Below are 25,448 nucleotides of genomic sequence, written 5' to 3' on the forward strand. Positions count from 1 at the left end.
AAAATGGCAGGTTTTGAAATAATTAAATAACTCTCAAACCATTGCTCGAATGAAAAAGTGCATAACACTAAAGTTGTAGATCTCGAAAAACTGAGCAAAAGTGGTATTCAATACTTTTTCATTTGGAGCCAAGAAGAGGGAGAAAATTTGAAATTACAGAACTGATTTTGGAACTTCGGTTTATTTACGAGATTGTCACTGATCGTTTCTTCCACCTCCGTCTCCCTGCACCTCGTCCACCGGCGACGCCGTACGCCGGCGCCGGCCACCTGGGCGGACAGGTGCCGAGCCCCAGGCCCAAACCACACTGGCCGCCCCTAGACTCACCCCCAAACCAGCTCTCCTGGCGCTACACGGCCGCGACACGCGCCCCTGCTCGCCACGCCATCGCCGTGGCCGAGCGACGTGCCGAGTCCGCGTTCTCCCCTCGCTTCGCGTCCTGCCCCGGCTGCTCCCTCTCCAGTTCGCCCTCCCTCTCCTTGCCTCCTATAAAACGAGCCCCTAGCCCCCTCGCGCACCCAGACCCCCATTTCCCCATCCGCCGCCCGCCATTGAAGCCGGCGACGCCCCTGCACGCCGAGCTCCTCCCTCTGCCTCCCCATTCTACAATCCAAGTAGCCCACGACATTCTCCACCTTCCGTTGACCCTCTACAACCCAACCCCCATTGCCCAGGACCATCAGAGAGACCACATTGGCCGCCACCATTGCCGGACGCCACCGGAGCTCCGTGGAGCCACCATCCCGGCCCGTTCCTCCCCAAATCGAACCCTCCACGAGCTTGGCCTCTCCCCACCGAAGCTCCTCTGTCCGACTTCACCCTCCCAGCGTCGCCGGAGAAGCGGCACCGTCGCCCAGTCCCGCCGTCGTCCGCCTCTCGCCGTGGAGAGCCCCGCTCCGACCATCTCCGCTCCTCCCACGACCACCCAAGCCCCTCTCCGTTATGTGTATGAAACTTTTTCCTTGTATGCATGTCACTAAAACCTTATTGTTGTGCAAGTTTGAGAAATTTTAGATCAGTCTAACTATATATTTGAATTGATGCTTGATAAGTAGGCTTTATTTGTGATATATAGTTCCTGTGCTTAGAAAAATCTAGGTTTATTTCTGAAACTTTATTTTAGTCATATAAACATGCCTGCAAAGTTTGAGCACCATTTACTGAATATTATTACAGTTATAATCCATGCTTGAGATATCATGTTTAGTTTTGCTATTTTTGTTCTGGAAGAAATCTGTCATATCTGGTCTGTATCTTTGGATATGTTACTAGATAGAATGAGAACTAGCTATGGTAAAAGTTTAATATGCAGTACTGGTCATATTAAAGTCCAAATGAATATGCATGTTCATATCTAGTTTAATGCATGAGTAATTCATGTTCTAGAAATAATGCCTGAAAATTTTACTGAAGTATGTTTAGTCCATGAATAGGCTCTGGTAAAAATTTGAGAACCATACCCCTAGTATAACTCTCTGTAGATTTAATCTTATTTAATAGATTGCTAAATTTGTTCATTTTGTCACCGCTGATGTATAAGCAAATAAAATCTGGAAAAATTACAGTACTGAGTAGATGATTTGTAGATTCTACTGTAAAATTTGTAGCACCAGAATCCATGTCAAACTTTCTGTGTAAAAAGGTGAAGCCACTAGAGTAATCTACTTACATGCTTTGTTATGGTTAATTGCCTTATGATTAGATGCTGAAAACTATACCATAGATGTTAGAGTATCTGATCTGTGCTACTTAATTTTTCATCACTAGCTCATGAATAAATTTGTTGTTATGAAATAGTGAAAGCATGCTATGTTGTAATGATAAAAATCAAAACCAAACCACACAGCTCTTTTATGAAGTAAAGTGAATTTAAGAACTACTCTATAAACGATTGCCCAGAAAATAAAGTTAACTAAGACCACCACAACAAACACATGCTATACTGGACTACAACTTTATAGTGAAGGAAAGAAATATGTTTATATCATGTTGTAACAATATCATTTCTGCATGCATATAGAAACGATAAATATACTCGGCGGTGATTACGAATTGGTGCCCGCGAATACTACCACTCCGGAGAGTGTCTCTCTTAATTATACTGACTTGAATCAAGACCCGAACCAATGTTCGGAAGAGCCCAAGGCTACCTTTAAACAGTGCCCAAGAAGGCAAGCCCCGGTGCATAATCCCATTATTTTCCGAGTTATTATTCATCTATCTATTTGTATATGTTGTAATAATTTTTATTGCGCATTTACGTTTTCTAGGAGTTGATCGTAAACCTTAGGTGCATGATCCCTAGGTACCTATGATTGTTATCTGGATCTTTTTCTCGACTAGTTGCCCCGCTAACTAGGTACAGTAAAAGTCGAGAGGTTTCCTGCCTTTCGCGAGATTATAGGAGTTGACTGACTTTAATTCCTGCTGAAATATAAGGACAACGGGCGGGGTTGTGTAGTTGTGATACCCCGCTGGTGTAGTCAAAAAATGGATAAGGTCGCGGTGTGTGGCTCATTTCGTTAAGCGTTTGAAAGTACTAGCCACATGCCGAGAAATATGGTAATCGGTAAGCTTAAGTACCTGATTGGACCGGCGAGTGGAACGACCTTGCACCCTCTTGGTAGAAGTAGGTTTATTTTTGTCCGGACGTACGGGTGCAGAGACGTCGGGCTCTGTAGTCGGGGAGGGTGCCCCGGATCCACGGACTGGAAAGAAAGGGAAATGTTGTGTGGGTGACTTGGTTCCCATACGTGTGGTCTAGGTTCCCCTGGCCAGGTTGAAATTCGATTCAGAATCGTCCGCCTCTCACGGCATGAGACTGCTTAATGATTTCGGTCACATAGAGTAACAAGTGGAACATGATGATAATAATACTGCTGGTTGATTAAATGATTGCTCTACCATATTTGTGTAGAGTTGGATGCAAACTTAGAATGATTAATCTAACTAGAAGATGGCTAAATAAAATATGAAAATAAGGATCAACATTTAGTGGCGTTTTTGGCAAAACAAACCCCACCAACCAAAAAGCCTTGCATGTCTAGTTATCGGACTATGATATATCCGGAGACGGGTCAGTCTTGCTGAGTATTAGTATACTCAGCCTTGCTTGTGGCACTGTTTTTCAGGCACTAACTTCGAAGATCTGTTTGCGAGTCTTACTTGGCCGTGTACCTTGCCTCCGGGCTGGTCTGTTGAGTGGGATGGTCCTTCAGCTGGTGCTGACCACCCTCCCACTGAGTGACGCTTTCGTACGGGCTTTATCGATGCGTCACGTTATTTCGCTAGATACCTTTTTATGGTTCCGCTGAGACTATGACACTTGAATAATTTGTGTAGTTTGGAACTCTGTAGTACTTTACTATTCTAAACCTGGTTTGTAATAAATTTCCTTTCCGCCGCAATCACTCTGAGATGTATGAAATGTTATGTGCTGTAATCTCTGGGCTCACCTTCGCGTGAGTGTTGTCTGCTGATCCTGGAATAGCGTGGCTTTTATCGAGGCTTCACTCGAGGAACTACCGGTGAGTGCCAATTTGGGTCCGAGTTGCATAGCAACAAAGATCAGTGCACCCGGGCCCAGTAGTTTTGGGTGGTTCCGCCACAGTGGGCTCCGCCTCCGGTAAGTGTAGCTTCTTGAACACGTTCTTTGGCATGACGCTCACCCTTGCGCTGAGATCACAAAGTGCTCTTTCGAACATAAGAGATCCAATGAAACTCGGGATGGTAGGACATCCGGGGTCCCTCTTCTTCTCAGGAGCTTAATTAGCGATTGCCGTGCTACACTCCTTGGTTAGCTTGACGGTGCTTGGCGGTATCTCGCGCTTGTTTCCCATGATGTCTTTGAAGTAGCGAGAATATGTTGGAACTTGTAGAGCGTCCAAGAGCAGCATGTTGATGCTCAACCTGCGTACTATGTCAACAAATTTGTCAAAATGCTCATCTTCATGTTTACCTTTGCGGTATCGTGGCCTTGGCGGAAGAATCTTGGTGTCTTTATCATCTAGCTCAAACTCCGGCTCTTCGGTGACTATCTCCGGCGTAGGAGTAGGCGCCTTCTCCTTGATGATGGTCTCCACTTCAACTCTTGGCTTAGGCTTCCTTGCTCCCGCCGCGTGTTCGGGTTCTTCGGTCTCCTTTCCCGAGCGAGTTTGAATTGCCTTTGCCGTCTCCGGACTTTGAGGTTGCCCGGGCAATTTCCCTTCGTTGCTAGATAAGCGTTCGGCGAGCAGGGCTCCTTGAGTCTCTAGCATCTTCATCATGTTGAGTACTTGAAGGTTAGAGCTCCCGACCTCCGTCACCTTGCCATCAATGTTCTCCAAAACCTTGTCCATAGCCTTGAACTTGGTGATGGTGTCCTTGTTGATCTTGCCTTGCTCCTCATGAACTCCTTCAATTGTATACGAAGAGGCACCGAGTTTTGAATGGAAGAGCTTGCATTAAATTGAGGTCTACCTTGCCCGTAGCGGAAGTTGGATTGCGGGATCCATTCTCCCTTCTTCACGTAGTCGAGCATCTTGGCTTCCTCCGGGCAATTCTTTTGGACATGGCCGTACTCTCCACATTCTTCACATACCGACCTTGCTTCGGTCGCCTTCAAATCAATAGCTTGGGCTTCTCTCTTTTCCACCTCCATCTTCTCCAACCTCCTCATGATCGAGTCGATCTTCCTTTCTAGCACTTCTTCACGTTCCACTTGCAATACACTCTTCGCGGCGCCCACGGCTTGGAGTGGTTGTAGGCGCCCCGATGATGCCCATGCGTCATTGTCCGCCACCTTCTTGAATAGCTTGAAAACTTGAGTCGGCGTGAGCTCAATGATCGAACCTCCGGCCGATGCGTCAATGATCCCCCTTGATGCAGTAGTCAGGCCTTGATAGAACTTCTGGACCACATCTTCCCTTGAGAACTTGTGATGAGGTATGGCACGGATGTAGTCGTTGAAGCGCTCATAGGCTTCCGCAATAGTCTCTGTCGGGGCTTGCGCGAATGTAGCAATCTTGTTGCGCAAAACTTGGGTCTTGCCCGGCGAGTAGAACTCCGTCATGAACTCCTTCATCAAGGACTCCCAATTTTGCACCGTGTGAGGCGGTAGAGAATGAAATCATTGCAACACTCTCCCAAGTAGAGAGAACGGAAAGAGCCTCGCTCTCATTTGATCTTGAGTCATCCCTTGCATGTCAAAGGTGCAGCATAGTTGGAGGAACACTTGAAGATATAGGTTAGCATCTTCTTTTCCAGTGAAGGGCGAGCTTTGCACCATCATTATGATTTGAAGTCTTGATCTCGAACGGAACTCCGATGTTGTCGATGTTTTGAATCGGCAAGTCCCGAACGTCCGGAGTGCATAGCTCTCCGATCGTACGCTCCGGCTCCGGTAGCGCCATCCCTTGGTGAAGTGGCGCCTCTCTTTGACTTTTTGGTGGAGTCGCTTGAGGTGAAGACGATGAACCGTAGGCTTCGTCTTTTGGATCTACTAGTTCCAACTTCCTTGATCGTGCTTCGCGTCTCCTTTGCCAGTAAAGTTTTTCTGCATCATCCACAAAATTTTCGGGTTTGTTGGAAAGGCTCCCGTCCATCTCCTGTTAGGGGTTAGTGAAAAGAAAAAGAAAAATATATACGAGATCTAAAAGATGAATATACAAGATCTAAAACACAAAAGAAAAATAAAGCAAAATAAAGCAAACTCTAGATTAGATTGATTTTCGTGGAATAGATCCGTTTTTTTAGTTAGCACAAAAAATAAGAGATCTACAAAAAAAAGGTCAAAAAGAAAAATCAAGAAAAAGAAATATTTACGAATGCAAGTAAGATTGGATCTTAAATCAATGGTTCCCCGGCAACGGCGCCAGAAAAGCTTGTTGACGCTCCTTAGCGCCCCAATTTGTATACCGCAAGCGCACAGATCGTGTAGCTTTTCCCTTAGAGTATTCCCCCAAGGTTTATCAATCCACGAAACCAAAGATACAAGAAACAATCTACTAACATAGAGAATCCTTTGTGTTGAGATGGTGTAAAACAAATCTAATCTACTAAAAGCGGCAAACACCGAAGGTAGCAAGAGAAAATTAGAGATAACCAATCTAGATCACCTAGATCATGCACATGTTGTAGTTCAAAGATAGATGTAGTGAAGCAAGATTGATGTGAATCTCAATGAAAAAGCATCTTTAAACCAAAATCTCCAATCCAATCCTTCGGAAACCCGTCTTACTAAAGCAACGCCCTGTCACGATGCTCCCTTTTGGACTAAGCTACCCCGAAACATGATAAACAAGTCGAACCCCCTTTGGTAGTTCTGCCATGAACCTCTAGCCACCACGACTACAAGATCATGCTGAGCGATCTATCTCGATAATAGATCTAGGATGAAGCAAACCCAAAGAAAAGAACGAAATCGAAAGAGAGAACATAGTCACTAAAGATTCGGAATCACAAGTAACTTCACCATAAATGATTGTACATCACAAGATCACAACCAGGGCCCTACTTTGATCTTGATGATCCTAGCTCCAGAACTCCGATGTGGTCTTCCTTGCAAGGTTCCCACGTCGGCTAGGGAAGCCCCTAGACAACTAGCACGACCCTCGGCTCTCCGAAAGGTGTTTCTCTATCTTCTCTGCTCCTTGGCGTCATCTCCCGAATGACTTGATGCATGAGCCTCGGGGAGGGGGCTTTAAATAACCCCAAGAAACCCTAGGTCGAAGGGGAGGCCGAGGCACCCTGGAAAGGCCCTAGGCCGGCCGGCTTAATGGGACCAGGCCAGCCGGATTGGCCCATTCCTTCGCCACGTCGCGTTCTCCTTTCTCCCCAAGTCTTCTGGAGTTTATCCCTTTCACGATTGCACCCCATTGGATGTCGTTATCTTCAAGATATCTTCTAGGGAAAGGATAGGACGGAGAATCCTTCCTTAAATCTCTATTTGCTTTGCTTAGCCCCGAAGTATCTTGATCTCATCTTGTGGGCTTTGTCCTTTGGGCATCATTGGAGGGTGGATGTGCATGAACGGGCCTCTAGTCATCATGGCCTTTGGTCCTTTGTTTGGGTTTTGACCTTCGTCTTTCTTCGTGTTACCGCGTGATCATGGGTCTTGTCATTTCATGCTCCAAAATTGGCCAAAAACCTGCAAAAACGAAGTACCTCCAAAATATATGTGCAAATATGAAAATGACCAATAATTGGGCCGAGGTTAGGATGGTTAGTGATTTTGATATTAAATTCATGTCATTATCAAAGTTAAACAAGGGATAAAATGGGTACTTAAGGAGCGCCAACAGTAGTAAACGAATACCCAGAAGTTTTCCCTGAAGAACTTCCCGGAATGCCACCAGATAAGGATATAGAGTTTGTCATCGACCTTGTCCCCGGAACCTTTCCTATAGCAAAGAGACCTTATAGGATGGCAGCCTCTGACTTGGCAGAATTAAAGAAGTAACTGAAAGAATTACAAAAAAATTGGCTTCATCGGACCAAGCTCGTCGCCCTGGGGAGCCCCAGTCCTATTTGTCAAGAAGAATGATGTGAGTATAAGGTTGTGTGTAGATTATCAAGCACTGAACGAGGTTACCATCAAGAATAAGTACCCCCTCCCCAGGATTGATGACCTTTTCGATCAACTAAAAGGAGCCAAGTACTTCTCTAAGATTGATCTGAGGTCAGGATATTTTCAGCTCAAGATTAGAGAAAGTGACATTCCAAAGACAGCTTTTGTCACCTGTTACGGGCAGTTTGAGTTTACGGTGATGTCTTTTGAACTCACCAATGCACCTGCTTATTTCATGAATCTCATGAACAAGGTGTTTATGAACGAGTTAGATAAGTTTGTCGTAGTCTTTATCGACGACATACTTATTTACTCCAAAAGTATTCAGGAACATGAGCAACATCTGCAGGTAGTATTGGAAAAGCTGAGAGTACATAAGCTTTCCTTGGTCATATTCTGACTGCAGAAGGAGTAGCAGTGGACCCTGAGAAGGTCGAAGCAGTCTCCAACTGGCAGCAACCGACCAATGTTAGTGAAATCAGAAGCTTTCTTGGATTAGCTGGGTATTATCGAAGATTCATTAAAGGATTTTTAAAGGTAGCCCGGCCCATGACAGAGCTGCTGAAGAAGGAAAAGAAGTTTGTTTGGACGGAGTCCTGCGAGAGGAGTTTCCAGGAATTGAAGAGAAGGTTGACAACCGCCCCAATACTAACTCTACCAGATATTCATCGGGATTTTGTCATTTATTGTGACGCATCCCGACAAAGATTGGGTTGCGTACTCATGCAAGACGGGAAGGTAGTAGCTTATGATTCCCGACAGCTCAGGCCTCATGAGCAGAATAACCGAACACATGATCTAGAGTTTGCAGCCATAGTGCAAGCCCTCAAGATTTGGAGACATTATCTAATTGGAAATAAGTGTGAGATCTACACTGACCATAAGAGTCTGAAGTATATTTTCACCCAGCCAGATTTGAACTTAAGGCAAAGAAGGTGGTTAGAACTGGTTAAGGACTATAATGTGGAAATTCATTACCACCCTGGCAAAGCCAATGTGGTAGCTGATGCCTTAAGCCGGAAATCTTATGGACCCAAAGATGCCCATCTGTAGGAAGAAATGGCACGATTGAATGTGCACATTGTCCCTCGAGGTTCCATTCGCAAGATGAGCATTCAACCTACTCTGGAGGATAAAATCAGAAAGACCCAAAATTCGGACAAGGACTTGATGGAAATCCGAATGCAGACTGGAGAAAATAAGACACCGGATTTTAGAGTGGATAATGAGGGAACCTTATGGTATAAAAATAGAATTTGTGTGCCCCAGGAAGAAGACTTCCGGCAAATAATCATGGATGAAGCCCATAACTCGGCCTACTCCATCCACCCAGGATCCACCAAGATGTATATGGACTTAAAACAAAAATATTGGTGGAATGGAATGAAGGCGGATATTGCACGGTTTGTCGCTCATTTTGATACTTGTCAAAGGATCAAGGTCGAACATCAGAAGCCAGCATGATTGTTGCAACCCCTACCCATCCCGGTTTGGAAATGGGATGAGATAAGAATAGACTTTGTAATGGGTTTGTCCAGAACATAGAAAGGACATGACTCCATATGGGTAATAGTGGACCGACTCACTAAAGCGGTTCATTTCATACCCTTACGGACCAATTACGGTGGAGAAAAGCTAGCTAAGCTTTATGTGGAAAATATAGTAAAGTTGCATGGTGTGCCTAGCAGAATTGTTTAAGATAGAGGGACCTAATTCACCTCTAGGTTCTGGAAAAGTTTGCATAAAGCCATGGGCACCAAATTGGATTTCAGCTCCGCCTATCACCCGCAAACGGATGGCCAAACAGAAAGGATAAATCAGATCATGGAGGATATGTTGAGAGCATGTGTCCTTAACTATGGCAAGAATTGGGAGCAGAGTTTGCCCTATGCAGAATTTTCATACAACAACGGTTATCAAGCAAGTCTGGGCATGTCACCATTCGAAGCTCTTTATGGGAGAAAATGCAGAACTCCCCTGATGTGGTCAGAGGTTGGAGAATGTGCCCTAGTTGGACCCGCACCATAAAGGAAGCAGAAGAAAGAGTGGCCGAGATTAGAGAAAAGCTGATGGCCGCCCAGTCTCGACAGAAGAGCTACGCAGACAAGAAGAGACGAGAAATAAGCTTCAACCCGGGAGAGTTCGTCTACCTTAAGTTTTCACCTATTCGGGGAACTCAAAGATTTCAGGTACAAGGAAAGTTGGCCCCTCAGTACATTGGACCGTACCAAGTTCTGAAGAAAGTCGGAGCCACAGCATACCAACTGGAGCTACCAGAAGGAATGTAAGATATACACCCGGTGTTCCATGTATCTCAACTAAGGAGATGTTTGAGGGTACCAGAGAAAGAGCATGTACCAGAAGAAGAGATAGATCTACAAACAGACCTTCGGTACCAGGAAGTACCTATCAAGATTTTGGACACTGTCACTAGGAGGACAAGAAACTCCGAAGTACGGATTTGCAGAGTTCAGTGTAGCAGACACGGAATAGAAGAAGATACATGGGAGCATGAAGATGCTCTGAAGGAGTTTCCACACCTCTTTAGAAGGCAGCCGAATCTCGAGGACGAGATTCATTTTAAGTGGGGTAGGTTTGTAACCGCCCAAAAATTTACCAAAATAAACACGCGCTAAAAATAATTTTCAAAATTTATTTTGCATCGTTGAGCACAAATCTTTTCTAAACCCCTAATCTCCCGAAACCTTTCCCGACGATTCGCCGTCCCGACACCCGCATCAGTCGTCGCCTAACTTTTTTTCCTATTCTCCTCATTTCTCGTGTGCGTCGCTTCTCGTCGACGCCACGCCCGGCTCGCGACCGTCGCCGCGAATTCCGCCGGCGTCTCCTTTTCTTTTTCTCCTTTTCCTCTTTTTCCCTTCTCCTTTCTTCAGTCTCTCTTCCTCTCACCTTTCCCACGCATAGCCAAGCACAGAGCAGAGCACAGCACCCCCACACGATGCACGTACACCCCTGTGCACCGACGCGCCCAGGATGCCCGGCGCGCCGCTCGGCCTCTACCCAAGCCGTCCCGTCGCCTGTACCGCCACCGCGAATCGCACCGCCGCTCCGCGACGCCGCGGCGACTCCAAGTGCCATTAATGGCCGTCCTCGGAGCTCACCAGCCGGCCACCTACCCCGCCCTCTCCACCGCCTCTCCCGGCCTATAAGTAGGACCTTCGCGCAGCTCTCGACCACCACCACCGCCCTCGCCACCGCGCGCCCCCTCCCCGACCTTGCAGTTCCGCCGCAACAAGCTGCTCTGCCCGCCTCTGCCCGCCGCTGTGAAGCCGCCTCCTCGCTCCACCGCAACCCAAGGAGAGGAGGGGAATGGAATCCCCTCGTCCCCCTCGTCGTTTTGCCACTCCTCCCGACCGCCGCCATGCCCTGGGCCGCCGGCGCCCCTACCCCCAGTGCCCCTCCCCCTCCCGGCTCTGTTCCGTGATAAGAGGAAGAAGAAGGGCTATTTTGCCCATGGCCCCCTCTCTTTCTCCCTTTTGTTTAAAGAACCCCCTCCTCTCTCTAGTCTTTTTCCAAAAGAAACCCCTTACATCTTATTTCCACAAGACAGCCCCTCCATTATAGAAAATTTATTTCAATTAGGCCCTACCTACTTTTAAGATGACCCTAATATTTCCAAGAATTATAATCAAGCCCTTTCCTATATAAAAGAATTTATAGAAAGACCCCTGAACTCCGGTTTAGCCCCTAACCACCTCTTTAACTCCTCATTTCATGCGCCAAAAATCCTCCATGTACCCCCAAATTCGACCACACCAATTCTTATATTATTTTGGCCATGCCATTCAAAAATCTCCCAAAAATATTATTCTTACCTCCATAACTTAATTTCTTCTTATTCCAGCTCAACGATAAAACATTTATTTCTTTTTATTTATTGTGTGTTGTGTGCGCCGAAGATACCGGTGTGAACGAAGGAGAACCTGTCGAGTTCGCTGAGCAGTACAGCGAGCCGGAGCCTGAAGAACCGTACCACGAGCAAGAACTCCCTGAAGGCTTTGAAGATGGCAAGTTCAATCCCGCTCTTTGATGCATGTTTTGTCCCAGTTTTTATAAACACAACCTATTGGCATGTTTTACAAACTGCATATGTTTTACCTGCTGAAAACATGGTTGGATAGCCACCCCTTGATTTGTTATAACTATTCCTTGACCACCTAGATTAATGTCTGAATGTGTTCTTTTGGACGTTAATCGCTGCAAGAACGCTTAGGACCTTAAACACGGTACAACTTATTTTATAAAAAGAAAATGTGCGAGTGTGTGGGAAGGGAAAATATGGGATTTTCGAAAGATGAGTTAAGACGGGATGAATTGCACTTCTGTGTGAATTGCCGATTGGTGTGTTTGTACCTGTGTGGTTGAGCAAGGTTGGGACATATCCATCTTGTCACAATTAAGGACCGAGTTGGTGTGTCATCTTGCCTAACTCAACCATCGTGCAAACCACTCGACCGTTGTATGGGCAACGGCTTACCATAAACCCCACTAGTTAGACTGATAGCCATCAGGAGAGCTGAGAGCAACGAGTGATCAAGGAGAAGGAATAAGCTCTGTGTGACTTATGCCCCGGTTAAACCTCGGTGATAGGTCGACGACCCCTTGGTGGATCATGTGGTGGCTAGTCAAGTCTAGCTAAGGTGGGTAATGGCTTTGTTGGAATCTGCACCGACAATAAGGTGATCGTGTTGTGGTACCCCGCTTGTGGGTAAAGTTGCACACCTCTGCAGAGTTAAAACATATTCGAATAGCCGTGCCCACGGTACTGGGCGAGTTACGGTTTAGTCACACAACTAGTGTTTCTTCTGGGAATGGATGGCTTGGAGTGAGTTGTTTTGGAAAGGTGTCCGGCAGCTGTGCCGAGCGCTACGGCGGATGAGGAGTCCGATAGCAACTTAAAACTGGGATCCTGTGTGTATCAACCCTACGTGTTCCTTAGTGCAAGATAATTGATTTTCAAAACCCCTTTCTTTTAAATAAACCCCTGCATAAAAATTAGTTTTCCGCAATTTAAACCCCAAGCTTATCCTTGATTTACCATGTGCATTATATTCTGTTTATACCCCCTTCATTCCCGAAGACGTTGAGTAGGGGTTCCGTTCTGCACCCAACCTTTGCATGTGGATAGGGTCACCAGCAGGAAGCTCCGTATAGCACAAGACTCTGATGACGTCTTCGTAGTTAATATCGTTGTGTAGGTTTTAGTTGTTATCCTCGCAATAGTGGCGCTTCACTGCCCATTACCGCGTAGAGTTGTACGGTGATGTACCATCTGATGTAATAAATGTGTTATCAGCCTCCTGAGACTGATATTTGTATCACATTTAAATCTTCTCTTATAAGGGGATGCTTCACTTCTCATGCGATACTTATATATTTCCTCCTAGGAAAAACAACTACTATGCTAGAGCAGAGTCAGTTCTCATGTTGTACAACCTCTCAGGCAAGTAAAAGGTCGATCTTTTTCTGTTGAGAATCACATGAGAAAAGCCTCATCAAATGTTAATCTGTAAGATGGACTTGGCTAACGTACGACCGGCCGTAATTTAGGCCGACCGTACGGCCACCCCTGATTAGGAAAGACCAATAGAATAAAAAAACTACTTTCCATATTTGGAAGTCACTGAGTCGTACATCAAAAAGTATATAAAAAAAGGTAGTATCACAAAAAAAATCTACTAGAATTACAACCACCACTACCCCTCCTAATCTGCTCACGTTACATTATTTCTACTTCACCAATACTGCCATTCAACTCAATGGTTACATGAAGCAACCTTTTGAGACCAATTAAGCAAATTTATGAAGAACTCTAAGAAAATTAAAGCATATACAAAGGCAATTTTCACCCATCCAAACATTCAAACACAATAAATCTTCAGGCCTCATTCTCTAGCACCAAAAAAATATTGACCGACACCATCATTAGATTTGTGAGCCTGCTACAGCACCAAAACAAGGAATTGAATCAGTACAAATAACCCAGCAAATTGCCAAAATTAATGAGGACAACTAATCAGCAAAACAAAGGAATTGAATTAGTATTAATAACCAGCAAAATCGCCTAAATTGATGATGAGCTAACCAGCAAAACAAGAAATTGAATCAGTATTAATAAACAGCCAATCCCCCAATTCAAGCCTTTGTGTGACTTGTGAGCTTGTTCATGCCTATTTGTACAACTAAACAGCAAACCAGACACAAACAATGAACTGGGGGGAATGCTTATTGGAACAATATTATTGCCCATCTATAATAATATTATTGCCTAATTCCTACATATAATTTGCCTAAAGTGCTTACCTAGTGTTGATATTTTTGTTGAGTTGATTTGAGAAAAATGTTTATTGGGAACCATATTATTGCCCATCTATAACAAATATTGTTGCCTAATTACTACCTATAAATGCTTATAAGTTCTACCAGAATGCTAGTTGATTTGGCATAAGTTGCATGCAATGCTTATGCACTAATCGGCAAAAAGCGAGAACTTTTCTAAACTGCTTCATGTGAACATTTTAAATACTAGTCGGATAGTATTAAAATGCCTATTGAAATTTATTAAAATGCTAATGATGAACATGCATGCAACCAGTTTGATGACTTGAAGATAAAAACTATCTTCCATGCAGAGAAAAAGGCAACAACCATACAGAAAAAAGCTAACACAGAAAAAAGCTAACTAGCATGCAGAAGAATGGACTCAGTAAAAGGAGATGGATGGATGCAAATTTAATCTAAAAGGAAATTAAAAAATAGACTCAGTAAAAACAGCGGATACTGCCTTGCATGACACAAGAGCACAGAGCTCCCAGAAGAGTTGATGAGCATGCTCAGTTGGGAGCCTTACTCAATTGTAGTAAAGCACAGCGTCAACAACACCACCATCATTGTTATTGTTACTATGTAGAACAAACAGCGGTTTGGTTGACTACTGCACTATAAACCCAAAGGCCCAAGCTCCGGATCATGAGCCAAGACCACAAGCTCGGACCTGTCCAAATTTCCCAGGAGCAAAACCTATTCCGTAGACACCCAAGCTATGCAACTGCGTGGAGGCTAAATCCAACATGGCTACCCAGCAGCTGTCAGGATCCACATACGCATGGCAGTGGCACAACCTCAGCACCCAATCTCCCAACCAGCCTAATCAACCAAGGAGAAAAACCCCACGACTATAATGAACTTAGAAGCAACTTAAAACAAATGAGCAGGCAAAAATAATCAAAACCCACACAACCTAATCCTAGCATTTTGCAAGAACTAAAATCAGTAGAAGAAGATGGCATATCATCACCTAAAGGCATAATTTCAGGAATGGAAATTTCATATGTTACAAACAATAATGCTCAAATTTTTTTTGTTAAGGGTATTGATCTAAAGCAAAAGGAACCAGAACTACAAGGATGGATCCACTTACTAGTTTCCCTGGGCTATCAACTATACAGTAATCTCCGGTATTTGGTTTCAAGTAGCAACCTTGTGGCAGCATCAAGATTAGTATTTTCACGCACCGCAAGAGACGAAGTTGTCATAACATCACCAATGACTTTGCCATTAGTTTTGCTTAGTAGTCTCTATATTTCACGGAATGTCTGCAGACCAGTGATCATGAGTAAAAAAATCTATGGCGAAGAGATGACCACAAATTCTTTCATAAAAGTAGTGAAAAGCTACTGAGATAAATAATCCGGTAGTACAAACATTGGAGCATGTTATCCTCATTTTAACTGCTACAGAAATATATTGATTAAGCAAGCCTGATTGAGTATTCATATGTACAAAAATATGGTTCAAAGTCTGATGTGGTGCAAAGCATATTATTCTAAGGAGGAGCTGCTTTTCTCAACATATAAAACTCCCATGAATAAATACTACCTCCACATTGAAGCAGAGCACTTTATCTCAAATAGGTGAGAGGTAAAAAGGCCAGGACAGATAAAGCCCAATTCTGAAAGCTGCTTAAAAATAGCACAAGCAATCATTCGATTTACTAGCAAGCACAAAGCATTCATCAAGCCTCATTCATCATCAGATATGTGGTTTAGGAAAAATAATAAACATCATCAGGCATCTTAATTAGAACACAAATGTCAGGCAACATAAAAAAATCATCAGGCACTTTGAATACACAATATCAAACAGAGCTGCTTTTCTTTCTAGTAAAATCCCATATCAAATCGCCTGCAGAGAATCATGCAAATTTCAATTCAGTTCTTTGATAGTTTAAGATATGAAGTACTGATAGTCCCTTTGTCCCATTCGTATCCAACAAAGCATGATTAATCATCATATATTCAAGGACAAAGCCTATAACTATCACATGCAGACCTCACATGGCGCCACCATTGGCAATCACCTGATTTAATGCACTATGCACTGTCTAGACAATTTTCTTTTCATTCTAAACTAGGCACTTCTAGTCTCCATCTTATTAATGTATACACTGGCACTTTAAACCTAGAATCACCTACTACAAATCAATCGAAGGGATCCAAACAGCAATGCTCAAGCAAAACTCCCCTAAATTCTAAGTATCTTAATAGACAAACAAGTAGGAACTGAGCCCACAGAACAAGCTGCGATCTACAAATCAGTCAAACCAACCTAGCCCGTGAAACACAACTGGATTAAATCTACAAGGAGCTTGGAAGGCCTGGACTGACTTGGATGGTGAAATCACTCCGAGGGAGATGTTGTGGGATCCTTTGGAACTCCAAGGAGGAGGGCCACAGCCAGATGACGTAGTGCACCCGCCTAATCCCGAAGGGTGGTTACTCGGGGAAGTGCAAGCTATTCCTCAGATCTACTCATGAAGCAGGAACACAAGAACACACAAGGATTTAGAGTGGTTCGGGCCGCCGGAACGTAATACCCTACGTCCACTGAGAGTTCTATTGCTCTAGAGTTCGTGGATGAGTCTATCCTCTGTCTCTAAACCCCTTTTGAGACTTGAGTCATTCTCTAGCGGGCGTCCCCCTTTTATAGCGCAAGGAGAACGCGTACACAGGCGTTGAACCCCGACAGGTGGGCCCAATAAGGATGTATATTTTACTAGCAAAAAGACACTAATGGTGCTACAGTGGTTGAGAATATCTTCCCGGATACGCTTCATTGCACTGTAGACTCTCTGACTGAAGGGAGTCTTCACTTGTCCCATCGGCGAGGCGCCCGTTGAGACAGTGTAGGTTGCGGCGTAGACTGTTGGGTCTACCGCGTAGGCGTTATGATACTCTGTTGCCGAGCTGTCGCCACCAGCGGCTGTACTGTGCGCTTTGGTAACGCGCGATCAGCAGTACAGCATGGCAAAAGTCTCCTCGGGCTCTGCTGTGGCAGAGCGCACTTAACGCCTCCCGCATTGAATGCGGTAGGTGGGTGAGTCTTCCCGAGGAAGCTAGGTGGCCGCGCGCGTGCCTGCGCCTGCGGACATGTGGCGGCTCCGGACCCCCTTAGGCGGGGTGTCCGTTCCCAACCGCTGAGGGGTCCGGATAGTATATGGGGGTCCGGGACCCCATGGGAGGTCCGAGGCCCTCGGCTGTTTTGGCACAGCGCTCCCCTCTCCGGAACACGTGGTGACAACGGACCCGTCCCCGAGCGGGAAACGGGTCATGGACTGTTGGTCTGGTGTGGTGGAGGTGGACCCCAGGGGTCCGGTTGTTCAGCTCCTTAGGGCGTAGTTACAGATAACTACGCGAGTCTTGACATAGCAAGAGGGGGCACCCTAGTCCAGAGGTACCGACAGTGGGCCCCGGGCCCACCTTGGGGGAGGTACGAACCCGCAGGTGGGGCCATTATCGTGACGCAATCTTGATTGTGTTGTCGTGCTCATGTTGAGAGCGGGTACTCCAGACCCCTTCAAGGCCGTAGCACTTGTTGCCAGGTTCAGGTACTTAGAGCGCTCTCCGTAGGGCGGCGAAGGTGCAGGCTTAGGGTACGGAACCAAGCTAAGCGGCTGCACGGACCTCGATCCGCCTAGGGAGCGTGCACCACTTCCCCGGACCCGGCTCCAGGCGATCGTGGCGAGCGGTCTCCGCCGGAGCGGGCCACCGGAGTGGACTTTGAGCGACCGTGGCGAGCGGTCTCCGCCGGAGCAGGCCACCAAAGTGGACTTTGAGCGACCGTGGCGAGCGTTCTCCGCCGGAGCGGGCCACCGGAGTGGAATTTGAGCGACCGTGGCGAGCGGTTTCCGCCGGAGCAGGCCACCAGAGTGGACTTGGGCGACCGTGGCGAGCGGTCTCCGCCGGAGCGGGCCACCGGAGTGGACTTGGGCGACCGTGGCGAGCGGTCTCCGCCGGAGCGGGCCACCGGAGTGGACTTGGGCGACCGTGGCGAGCGGTCTCCGCCGGAGCGGGCCACCGGAGTGGACCTTGAGCGACCGTGGCGAGCGGTCTCCGCCGGAGCGGGCCACCGGAGTGGACTTGGGTTGTCGCCATCAATCCGACGAGATACACCACCGGACCTCGTGGTAAGGAACAGGAAACATTGCCTTATACTAGAAAAGAGCCCGGACCCCTAGGTACGGCAGCTTCGGATACTAGGGTACTCGTAACAGGACAGTGAAGTGCGTAGGCTTAGGGTACATTACCAGGCTAAGTGGCTACGCAGAACTTCTCCACCCCAGGACACAAGCACCACTTCTCCGGAGCAGGTCCCTAGGAGCTTGGACCGCTTTCCAGCTAGAAGGGGGTATCCCAACCTGACCATAAGCCAGCAATTCAATTTGGATCGTTAGCGAAAAAAGGATTTCACACGGGAGAAGGAAAAATACAAGCTGAACGGACGAGCGCAGTTAAGTGAAAGTAAAGATAAGACTGAGAAAGCAAATCTCCTTCATTACTTGATTCGTGGTGTACATCAGAGGTCGGGATTACGAGGGCGGACCTCTACCGCTCTGGACCACTTGCTGGTGTCGCCTGTTTGTGCGATGAAGCCAGAGGTCGGGTTTATAAGGGCGGACCTCTACCACTCTAGACCACACGTAGGCACCACATTATTACAAAGGAGAAACTCTCTCAACCCTATCTAGGAGTAACCTTCAGCTGCCATTCGTAAGGTATGCACTTCCCGGCCGAAGTGGAACGGCCACCTTGGGGGTTCTTCATGATAGTCGGAGGCGAAGGCGTCCTGGGCTATGATACATGGATACGTCTGGGGGGTGGCGTATCGCGTATCCGATACTTATCGGATACGGATACGCCTTGAATACGCCCCGGATACGTTTTGAGCCGTATCCAAAAAAATCGGATACGTATCGCCTCGGATACGAGTATCCGACACGCTTGGGGCACGTATTACCTATTAAGGGTGGATTTATATATTATCCGCTTCTTGAGAGAGAAACTGCAAGGAGGAAGTGAGAGGAGGGGGGCCGGCGGCTGGGCGCCCTCGACGGCGGCGGAGGCGCGGCACAGCACGTGCGCGAGACGAAGGCGGGCAGCTGGATGGCCTCAACGGCAGCGGGGTGCGGATCGAGAGCTGGCGGGGGGAGCCACCGTCCGCCGCCCGTCGGATCTGGGCCTGCCCAGCCTGGCCGCGCTGCTCCCCTCGCCGGAGAGGGAGGGAGGGGGGTCGAGCCCCGAGCGGCTCGGCGCGGCGGTGGCCCGAAGCGGTGGCCGGAGGATGGACGCCCCGGCCGCGAGCGCGCTGGCCGCCCCCGCCGCCGGCCGCCCCGGCCACGAGGGAGGGAGAGGGAGAGAGATCGAGAGCAGAGGAGGGCGTGAGAGAAGGTGGAGAGGAAGAGAGACGACCGGCAGCAGTTTGTGGGTGGAGGAGATAAGCTTTGGTATATTTTTGTTTTGCCCCTTTCTCTTTTTAATAATTATAGAGCATATGAATATACGAATTTATAACACATTCTAGCCCTTGAAACTTCTATATTCTCACATTCTAAACCCTAGAACTCCTATTTTCTCACAAATGAACATATAAATATATGAATTAGTGATGCAAATCCATCAAATGCTAGACAAATGCCTTCTAATTATTAATTTTAAAAATATCCTAGCCGTATCCCCGTATCAATGTTTTTCGGGAAATGGTGTATCCGCGTATCCGATACGTATCGTATCCGATACCTGTATCCATATCTGTGTAACATAGGTTTTGGGTGTGCTTGTACAGCATCATCCAGCATCACCTCGGGAGCTCGCAGGGCTCTTCCCAGCACAAGAATTGTCCCATGCTCAGATAACATGGGAACAAATTCTTTGGCTTTGAATGGGAGTGGCCCTGCTGTTGCCAGCTGCCGATGGAAGCCAGCCCGATGGCCGCTCATAGTGAGCCGAAGCCAGCTTGACACCCTGTGCTGCGGAAGGACGGGTGCTCGTTCGGACGAGCACGGAGCGTGGAGAAGGGCGGCCGTTCGCCGGCTCCACCTTGGTGCTGGCACAGGGCCCCCGTGCCTTGTGGCGGAGGTCGACGTCTGTCTGCAGGAGCTCCAAGGGAGGCATGAGCCAGGCGAGGAAGAAGGCGACAGACATCCTTCCCGAGCCACAGCCGTCGGCTCCAGGCCCCATCTTGAGAGGAAACCTTGAGCCGACGTCGTGCCGCCGTAGGGGCCCCCTGGTGGTTGCTTGAGAGAAAACCTTGAGCCGACATCGGGTCGTCACCAGATGTCGGCTCTGAGGTGTCGTAGTAGCGACGCACAACAGGCGCCACTGTCGTGTGCCACCGCTCTGAGGACACTGCTGCCTCGGTGTCAGGGCATGCGGCGTAGGCGACGCCGTGCCACTCTTCATCTTCTCGTCATCGTTGCAGAGGATGAGCTCAACCTCAGAAACCAGGAGGTGAGAGAAGATCTGGCCAACGCTTGCGCGATCCCCACGGACGGCGCCAGATGTTGTGACTCAAGGAGGGGCCAGAGCCGGATGGCGTAGTGCACCCGCCTAATCCCGGAGGGTGGTTACTCGTTGAAGTGCAAGTTATTCCTCAAATCTACTCATGAAGCAGGAACACAAGAACACACAAGGATTTAGAGTAGTTCGGGCCGCCGGAGCGTAATACCCTACATCCACGGAGAGTTCTATTGCTCTAGAGTTCGTGGATGAGTCTATCCTCTGCCTCTAAGCCCCTTTTGAGACTTGAGTCATTCTCTAGCGGGCGTCCCCCTTTTATAGCGCAAGGAGGACGCGTACACAGGCGTTGGACCCCGACAGGTGGGCCCAATAAGGATGTATATTTTACTAGCAAAAAGACACTAATGGTGCTACAGTGGTTGAGAATCTCTTCCCGGATACGCTTCATTGCACTGTAGACTCTCTGACCGAAGGGAGTCTTCACTTGTCCCAACGGCGAGGCGCCCGTTGAGGCAGTGTAGGTTGCGGCGTAAACTGTTGGGTCTACCGCGTAGGCGTTATGATACTCCGTTGCCGAGCTGTCGTGTCTAACTGGCGTAGCAGACTGACGCGCGTGGCGTGGGTGGCGCCAGCGGCTGTACTGTGCACCTTGGTAACGCGCGATCAGCAGTACAGCCTGGCAAAAGTCTCCTCGGGCTCTGCTGTGACAGAGCGCACTTAACATCTCCCGCATTGAATGCGGTAGGTGGGCGAGTCTTTCCGAGGAAGTTAGGTGGCCGCGCGCGTGCCTGCGCCTGCGGACATGTGTCAGCTCCGGACCCCCTTAGGCGGGGTGTATGTTCCCTCCCGCTGAGGGGTCCGGATAGTATATGGGGTCCGGGACCCCGTGGGAGGTCCGGGGCCCCCGGCTGTTTTGGCACAGCGCTCCCCTCTCCGGGACACGTGGTGACACCAGGCCCGTCCCCGAGCGGGAAGCGGGTCCGGGACTGTTGGTCCGGTGTGGTGGAGGTGGACCCCAGGGGTCCGGTTGTTCAGCTCCTTAGGGCATAGTTACAGATAACTACGCGAGTCTTGACATAGCAAGAGGGGGTACCCTAGTCCAGAGGTACCGACAGATAGGGTGAGAATCGTACCACATCGGGCCTGAGAAGGATCAAGGAAGGCCACAACGATGGTGCTGGACGCCCCAATCCGTGTGCCCTCCATCTTCGTAGCACGCCTGCGCCTCCTCCACAGCTCCACCGTCAGGCTGGCATTGAACAAGTACAATGATACAAGGAACTAACTACAATCAGACCATTCATTCTCAATGATTGAGTTTCTGCAAATTCAATCATATTTTGTTGTTTACCTGATCAAGCGAAGAGATGGCAAACTACACTTGCTACAAGAGTCCCAAAACTATCAATTTGCTGTCCTGAAATTAAATGGAGCTAGATCAGTTTTTTGCTTGAACATGTCATACATGTAAATTCAAGGATATATCCTGTAAGAATAGAACAAAAGAGTCAATTGCCATTACATACCAATACATTCCTCCCAGGAAAAACAAGAACATGATTTAGTACTAGTGAAACATCTTTGTTAAGTAGTGAGATAAGAGTCCTTAAAATACAAAACTGAGCAATACCATTGATCAAACAGCATCAGGCGAATCAAGGCATAGTAGTGTCCTCCATGAACACTCCGCCACTATGAACTAGTACACTGCATTGAGAGGCTATATAAATATTACTCTAAGGATCCAAACTGCTCTCAAAAACAAAAACCATTAGTCTGCAACTGGCCTCTACAACTATGGAATTGCAAAAGTGTGTTAATCTCCTTGAGAAACATAAATAGTTATCTAAACTGCTGGGAATCAAAAGTACATAAGTAGTTAATCTCCTTAAAAATCGATGTTTGTCTTGCACAGACAAAAAGAGGAGCACTACTATATTTACATTGCACCCAAAAAAAAATCCATAGCGCTCCTTTACCTTGTACTACTTACACTCCCGAATCCAGCCAGCCAGCGTCAGCCCAGCAACAGCAAGCAAAGAACAAATGATTCCGGAATTGCACACACCGCCACAAGCACAAATTGCACACCTTTCAGATGTAAAACATGCTCACTGCAATTTCCTACCTGGAAGGAGGCAGCGGCGTCGATGAGCCAGGCCTCCCAGCCATGGGGCTGCTACCTGCCGCGCGCCGCGGCGAGGAAGATGAGCAGCAACGAGATCTAGTCATCAGAGAAGCCCACTCCCAGATCTTCTTCCCTGCAGCAGTTGGGGAGGCCGGGAGGCGGAGAATGCTGTGTCTCCCTCCCCATCCCCAACCTTGAACGCGGCAGGCGAGCGCGTGAGGAAGAGGGGAGCAGCATCCTCGGCGCCGGCGGCGACGAAGCACTCGATGTCCAAGCCGGTGCCGACGCAGTCAAGTGAGTCGGCGCGCAGGGGCTGGGGAGGGTAGAGAGGACTCGCTGCGCGCGCGCGCAGGGGCTGGGGAGGGTAGAGAGCACTCGCTGCGCGCGCGCGCCTGGCCGCGCGGCGGTGGGAGAAGGCGAGGGCGGGTGGAGGGGTGGGAAGCGGGGAGGGGAAGGGAGCACTGCGACGGAACGAGTCGAAGTGGCGGCGGCGGCAACGGTAGTGGGCAAAGGGGAGAAGCGATAGGGTTTCGGGAGTGAGTACTTGGTTCCTGACGGGGCTGGGAGTCGAGTGGGGATTTTTTTTTGGTGCGTGGTTGCTGCGTTCCCGTCGGACTGAAAATATTGTCACGAGCCTTCCGTTTTCTGGTAGTGATGTTGTGCCCTAGTATATTACTGGGAAAATACAAACATTTTTACCTCAGGTCAGATCGATTTATCTCATCTCTACGGACAATGGCGTGGACAGATGTGGACACAAGACAGTAACTGCACAACCTAGAGCAGTAAATTGCTGCAGCAGTACATGTCCTCGGCTTTAAAGCGCTTATCGATCATTTATATTACTGGCAGGATTTATTGCTCTTTTTTTATTTGCTAGAGAGTAGTAGTACTGTTTACTTCCGATAGGTCGGTGTATCCATTTGCTTGCTTTCGACTTGTGCAGTAGTGGCAAGAGAAGTCCTCTCAGATAGTAACAACGCTTTCAGAAATCCCCAAACTCCATATATTTTAAAGTTTAGCAACCCAATATCAGCATGCATGGAGCTGAGTTTAAACTTCAAGTTTCAAAGTGCGCGTGTGCCAGCTCTTTCCAAGTGACGACGTTCAAATTTTAATTTTAAATCTGCCAGGGCGGATCAAAGGGCGGCTAGGGGATCCAGCACCCCTACCTCTCAAACATCAATGGATAATTTTTTAAGAGCATCTCCAGCAATAGCTCTTAAATTAAGCCCTCTAAATATTAAATGTAAATCAGACCCTCTAAATATTAAATGAAGGTTGTTTCTATTTTTTAGGGACTTCTAAATTTGTTTCAACTCCAACAATAACCCTCATATAATAGAGGGCTCCCTAGAGTGGAGAAGAGATTTTAAAGGCCTCCCCAAAATAGGAGAAGTATAAGGTCTAAAGTCCATTTTTTTGGCTTAGCCTTCTAAACTTTATGTACGGGGCTGTTTAGAGAATTTGCTGGAGTTGCTCTAAACCCCTCTTCTATTTTTAGGAAGAAATAATGAAAAAGAAGAGGAGGAGAGGAAGAAGGGAAGGGGAGGAAGTAGAGTTGTTTGTGTTGGCTAGATTCTCCAGGGGCAACCATGCATATAGCACGGAATGACAACGAAAACTAGCTTACATTACACCAAATCCACAACACAAGCATCACACGAACATTATTCATGCCTGAACAACATCACCAGTACAACACCAAGAACACAGACACCATTGACGATAATTAACCTAAAAACCAAGCAACAAATCAAACACAAGAACCAACACATCCCCAACTCTCTCCAATGCAATGCGAGCAGGTAATAACTAGATGCACGATGCAGTAGAACACATACAAAGCTATAGCTAGCTAGACGTAGGTGCAAGCCTAACTGCACAGATGAACGGGGAAGCCGACCGGCCAACCAAACCAACCACGCAGGCACGACGACGAGGAGCTATATCCCGGGCTCCGGCGGGAGGACTTCTTCAGGGCTTGGTGGCGTGCTCGGGGACGGAGCCGACGGCGGCGGGGGAGCCGGGCAAGCCGCCGAAGCCGCCGAAGCCGGGCATGCTGCCGAAGCCCGGCGTGAGCCCGCCGCTGCTGGGGAAGGGGAACGGCATGCTGCTGCCGGGGAGGCTGCTGCTGCCGCCGGGCATGCCGCCGCCGAGGCGGTCGAAGGGCGGGAAGGTCTGTGGCTGTACCGCCGCGTCGTCCGCCTGCTTCTTGTCCGCCGTCTTGATGTTCCTCGCCTCGGCGGTCGCCGCCGCCACGGCCAGGACCAGCAGGGCCGCCGCCGCCATCATCTTGGCAGACCTCGCCATCGCTGCCGCTCGCCTCCGCTTCTCCTCGATCGCTCCTCGCTAGACCAGAGATGCGCGTGAGGCTTTCTCGCTGTGCTGCTGCTGCTGTGGCCTGTGGGAGTGCAAGGATGGAGTGAGGAGAGGGGGGTGGCCAGGCCTGTGTTTTATAGCGGGGGTGGCAGCGGGCATTGAAGACGGCGCAGCGAGCTCATCGGCCGGCCGGGTCGCGGTGGCGGGGCGGCGGCAGCGCGACGGTAGGTGCGGGGCGTTAAAGGAGACGCTTAAAGGAGAGGCAGGGGTACGTACCTGCTGCTGATCTTACTGCCATCCTGTGACCGCCATTAAATCCCTTCTTGCACTCACAGGTCACAGCTGCACCCTTGCTCCGCATACGCATGGAGCCATGGAGACGAAGCGCGTGTTTAGTTTGCGGAAATTTTTGGAAATTTTTGGGTTTGGCTACTATAGTATTTTTATTTTTATTTAGTAATTAGTGTCTAATTATAAACTAATTAAGCTAAAAAGATTTATCTCATCATTTTCAGCTAAACTGTGCAATTAGTTATTTTTTAAAACTATATTTAATATTTTATATATGTGTCTAAAAAATTGATGTGATAGAAAATTTTAAAAAAATTTGGAAACTAAACAGGGCCGAAAGAAACTT

General features: G+C 47.9%; 1 protein-coding gene and 1 long non-coding RNA gene across 8 annotated transcripts; both read right to left on the reverse strand.

Annotated features, from left to right (window-relative positions):
* Positions 1-13,154: 13,154 nt before the first annotated feature.
* Positions 13,155-23,072, reverse strand: LOC120676576. Of its 7 annotated transcripts, none has more exons than XR_005675888.1 (5): positions 22,490-23,072; positions 21,992-22,081; positions 21,713-21,778; positions 21,495-21,610; positions 13,155-16,373 (listed from the first exon to the last, which is right to left on the reverse strand). It is a non-coding gene; the product is annotated as an uncharacterized LOC120676576 (long non-coding RNA). The 7 variants fall into 7 exon arrangements; XR_005675886.1 differs by having other exon boundaries at positions 21,992-22,068; positions 22,490-23,071; XR_005675885.1 differs by lacking the exon at positions 22,490-23,072 and having other exon boundaries at positions 13,155-13,506; positions 14,988-16,373; positions 21,992-22,483.
* Positions 23,073-24,101: 1,029 nt separating this feature from the next.
* Positions 24,102-25,090, reverse strand: LOC120676556 (MFS18 protein-like). The gene has a single exon (XM_039957889.1). It carries the CDS (start codon positions 24,800-24,802, stop codon positions 24,467-24,469), a length of 336 nt encoding a protein of 111 aa, XP_039813823.1. The 5' UTR covers positions 24,803-25,090; the 3' UTR covers positions 24,102-24,466.
* Between the last annotated feature and the right edge of the window lie 358 nt (positions 25,091-25,448).

Source organism: Panicum virgatum, chromosome 5N (assembly GCF_016808335.1).
Source record: "Panicum virgatum strain AP13 chromosome 5N, P.virgatum_v5, whole genome shotgun sequence".
Taxonomy (NCBI): Eukaryota; Viridiplantae; Streptophyta; class Magnoliopsida; order Poales; family Poaceae; genus Panicum; species Panicum virgatum.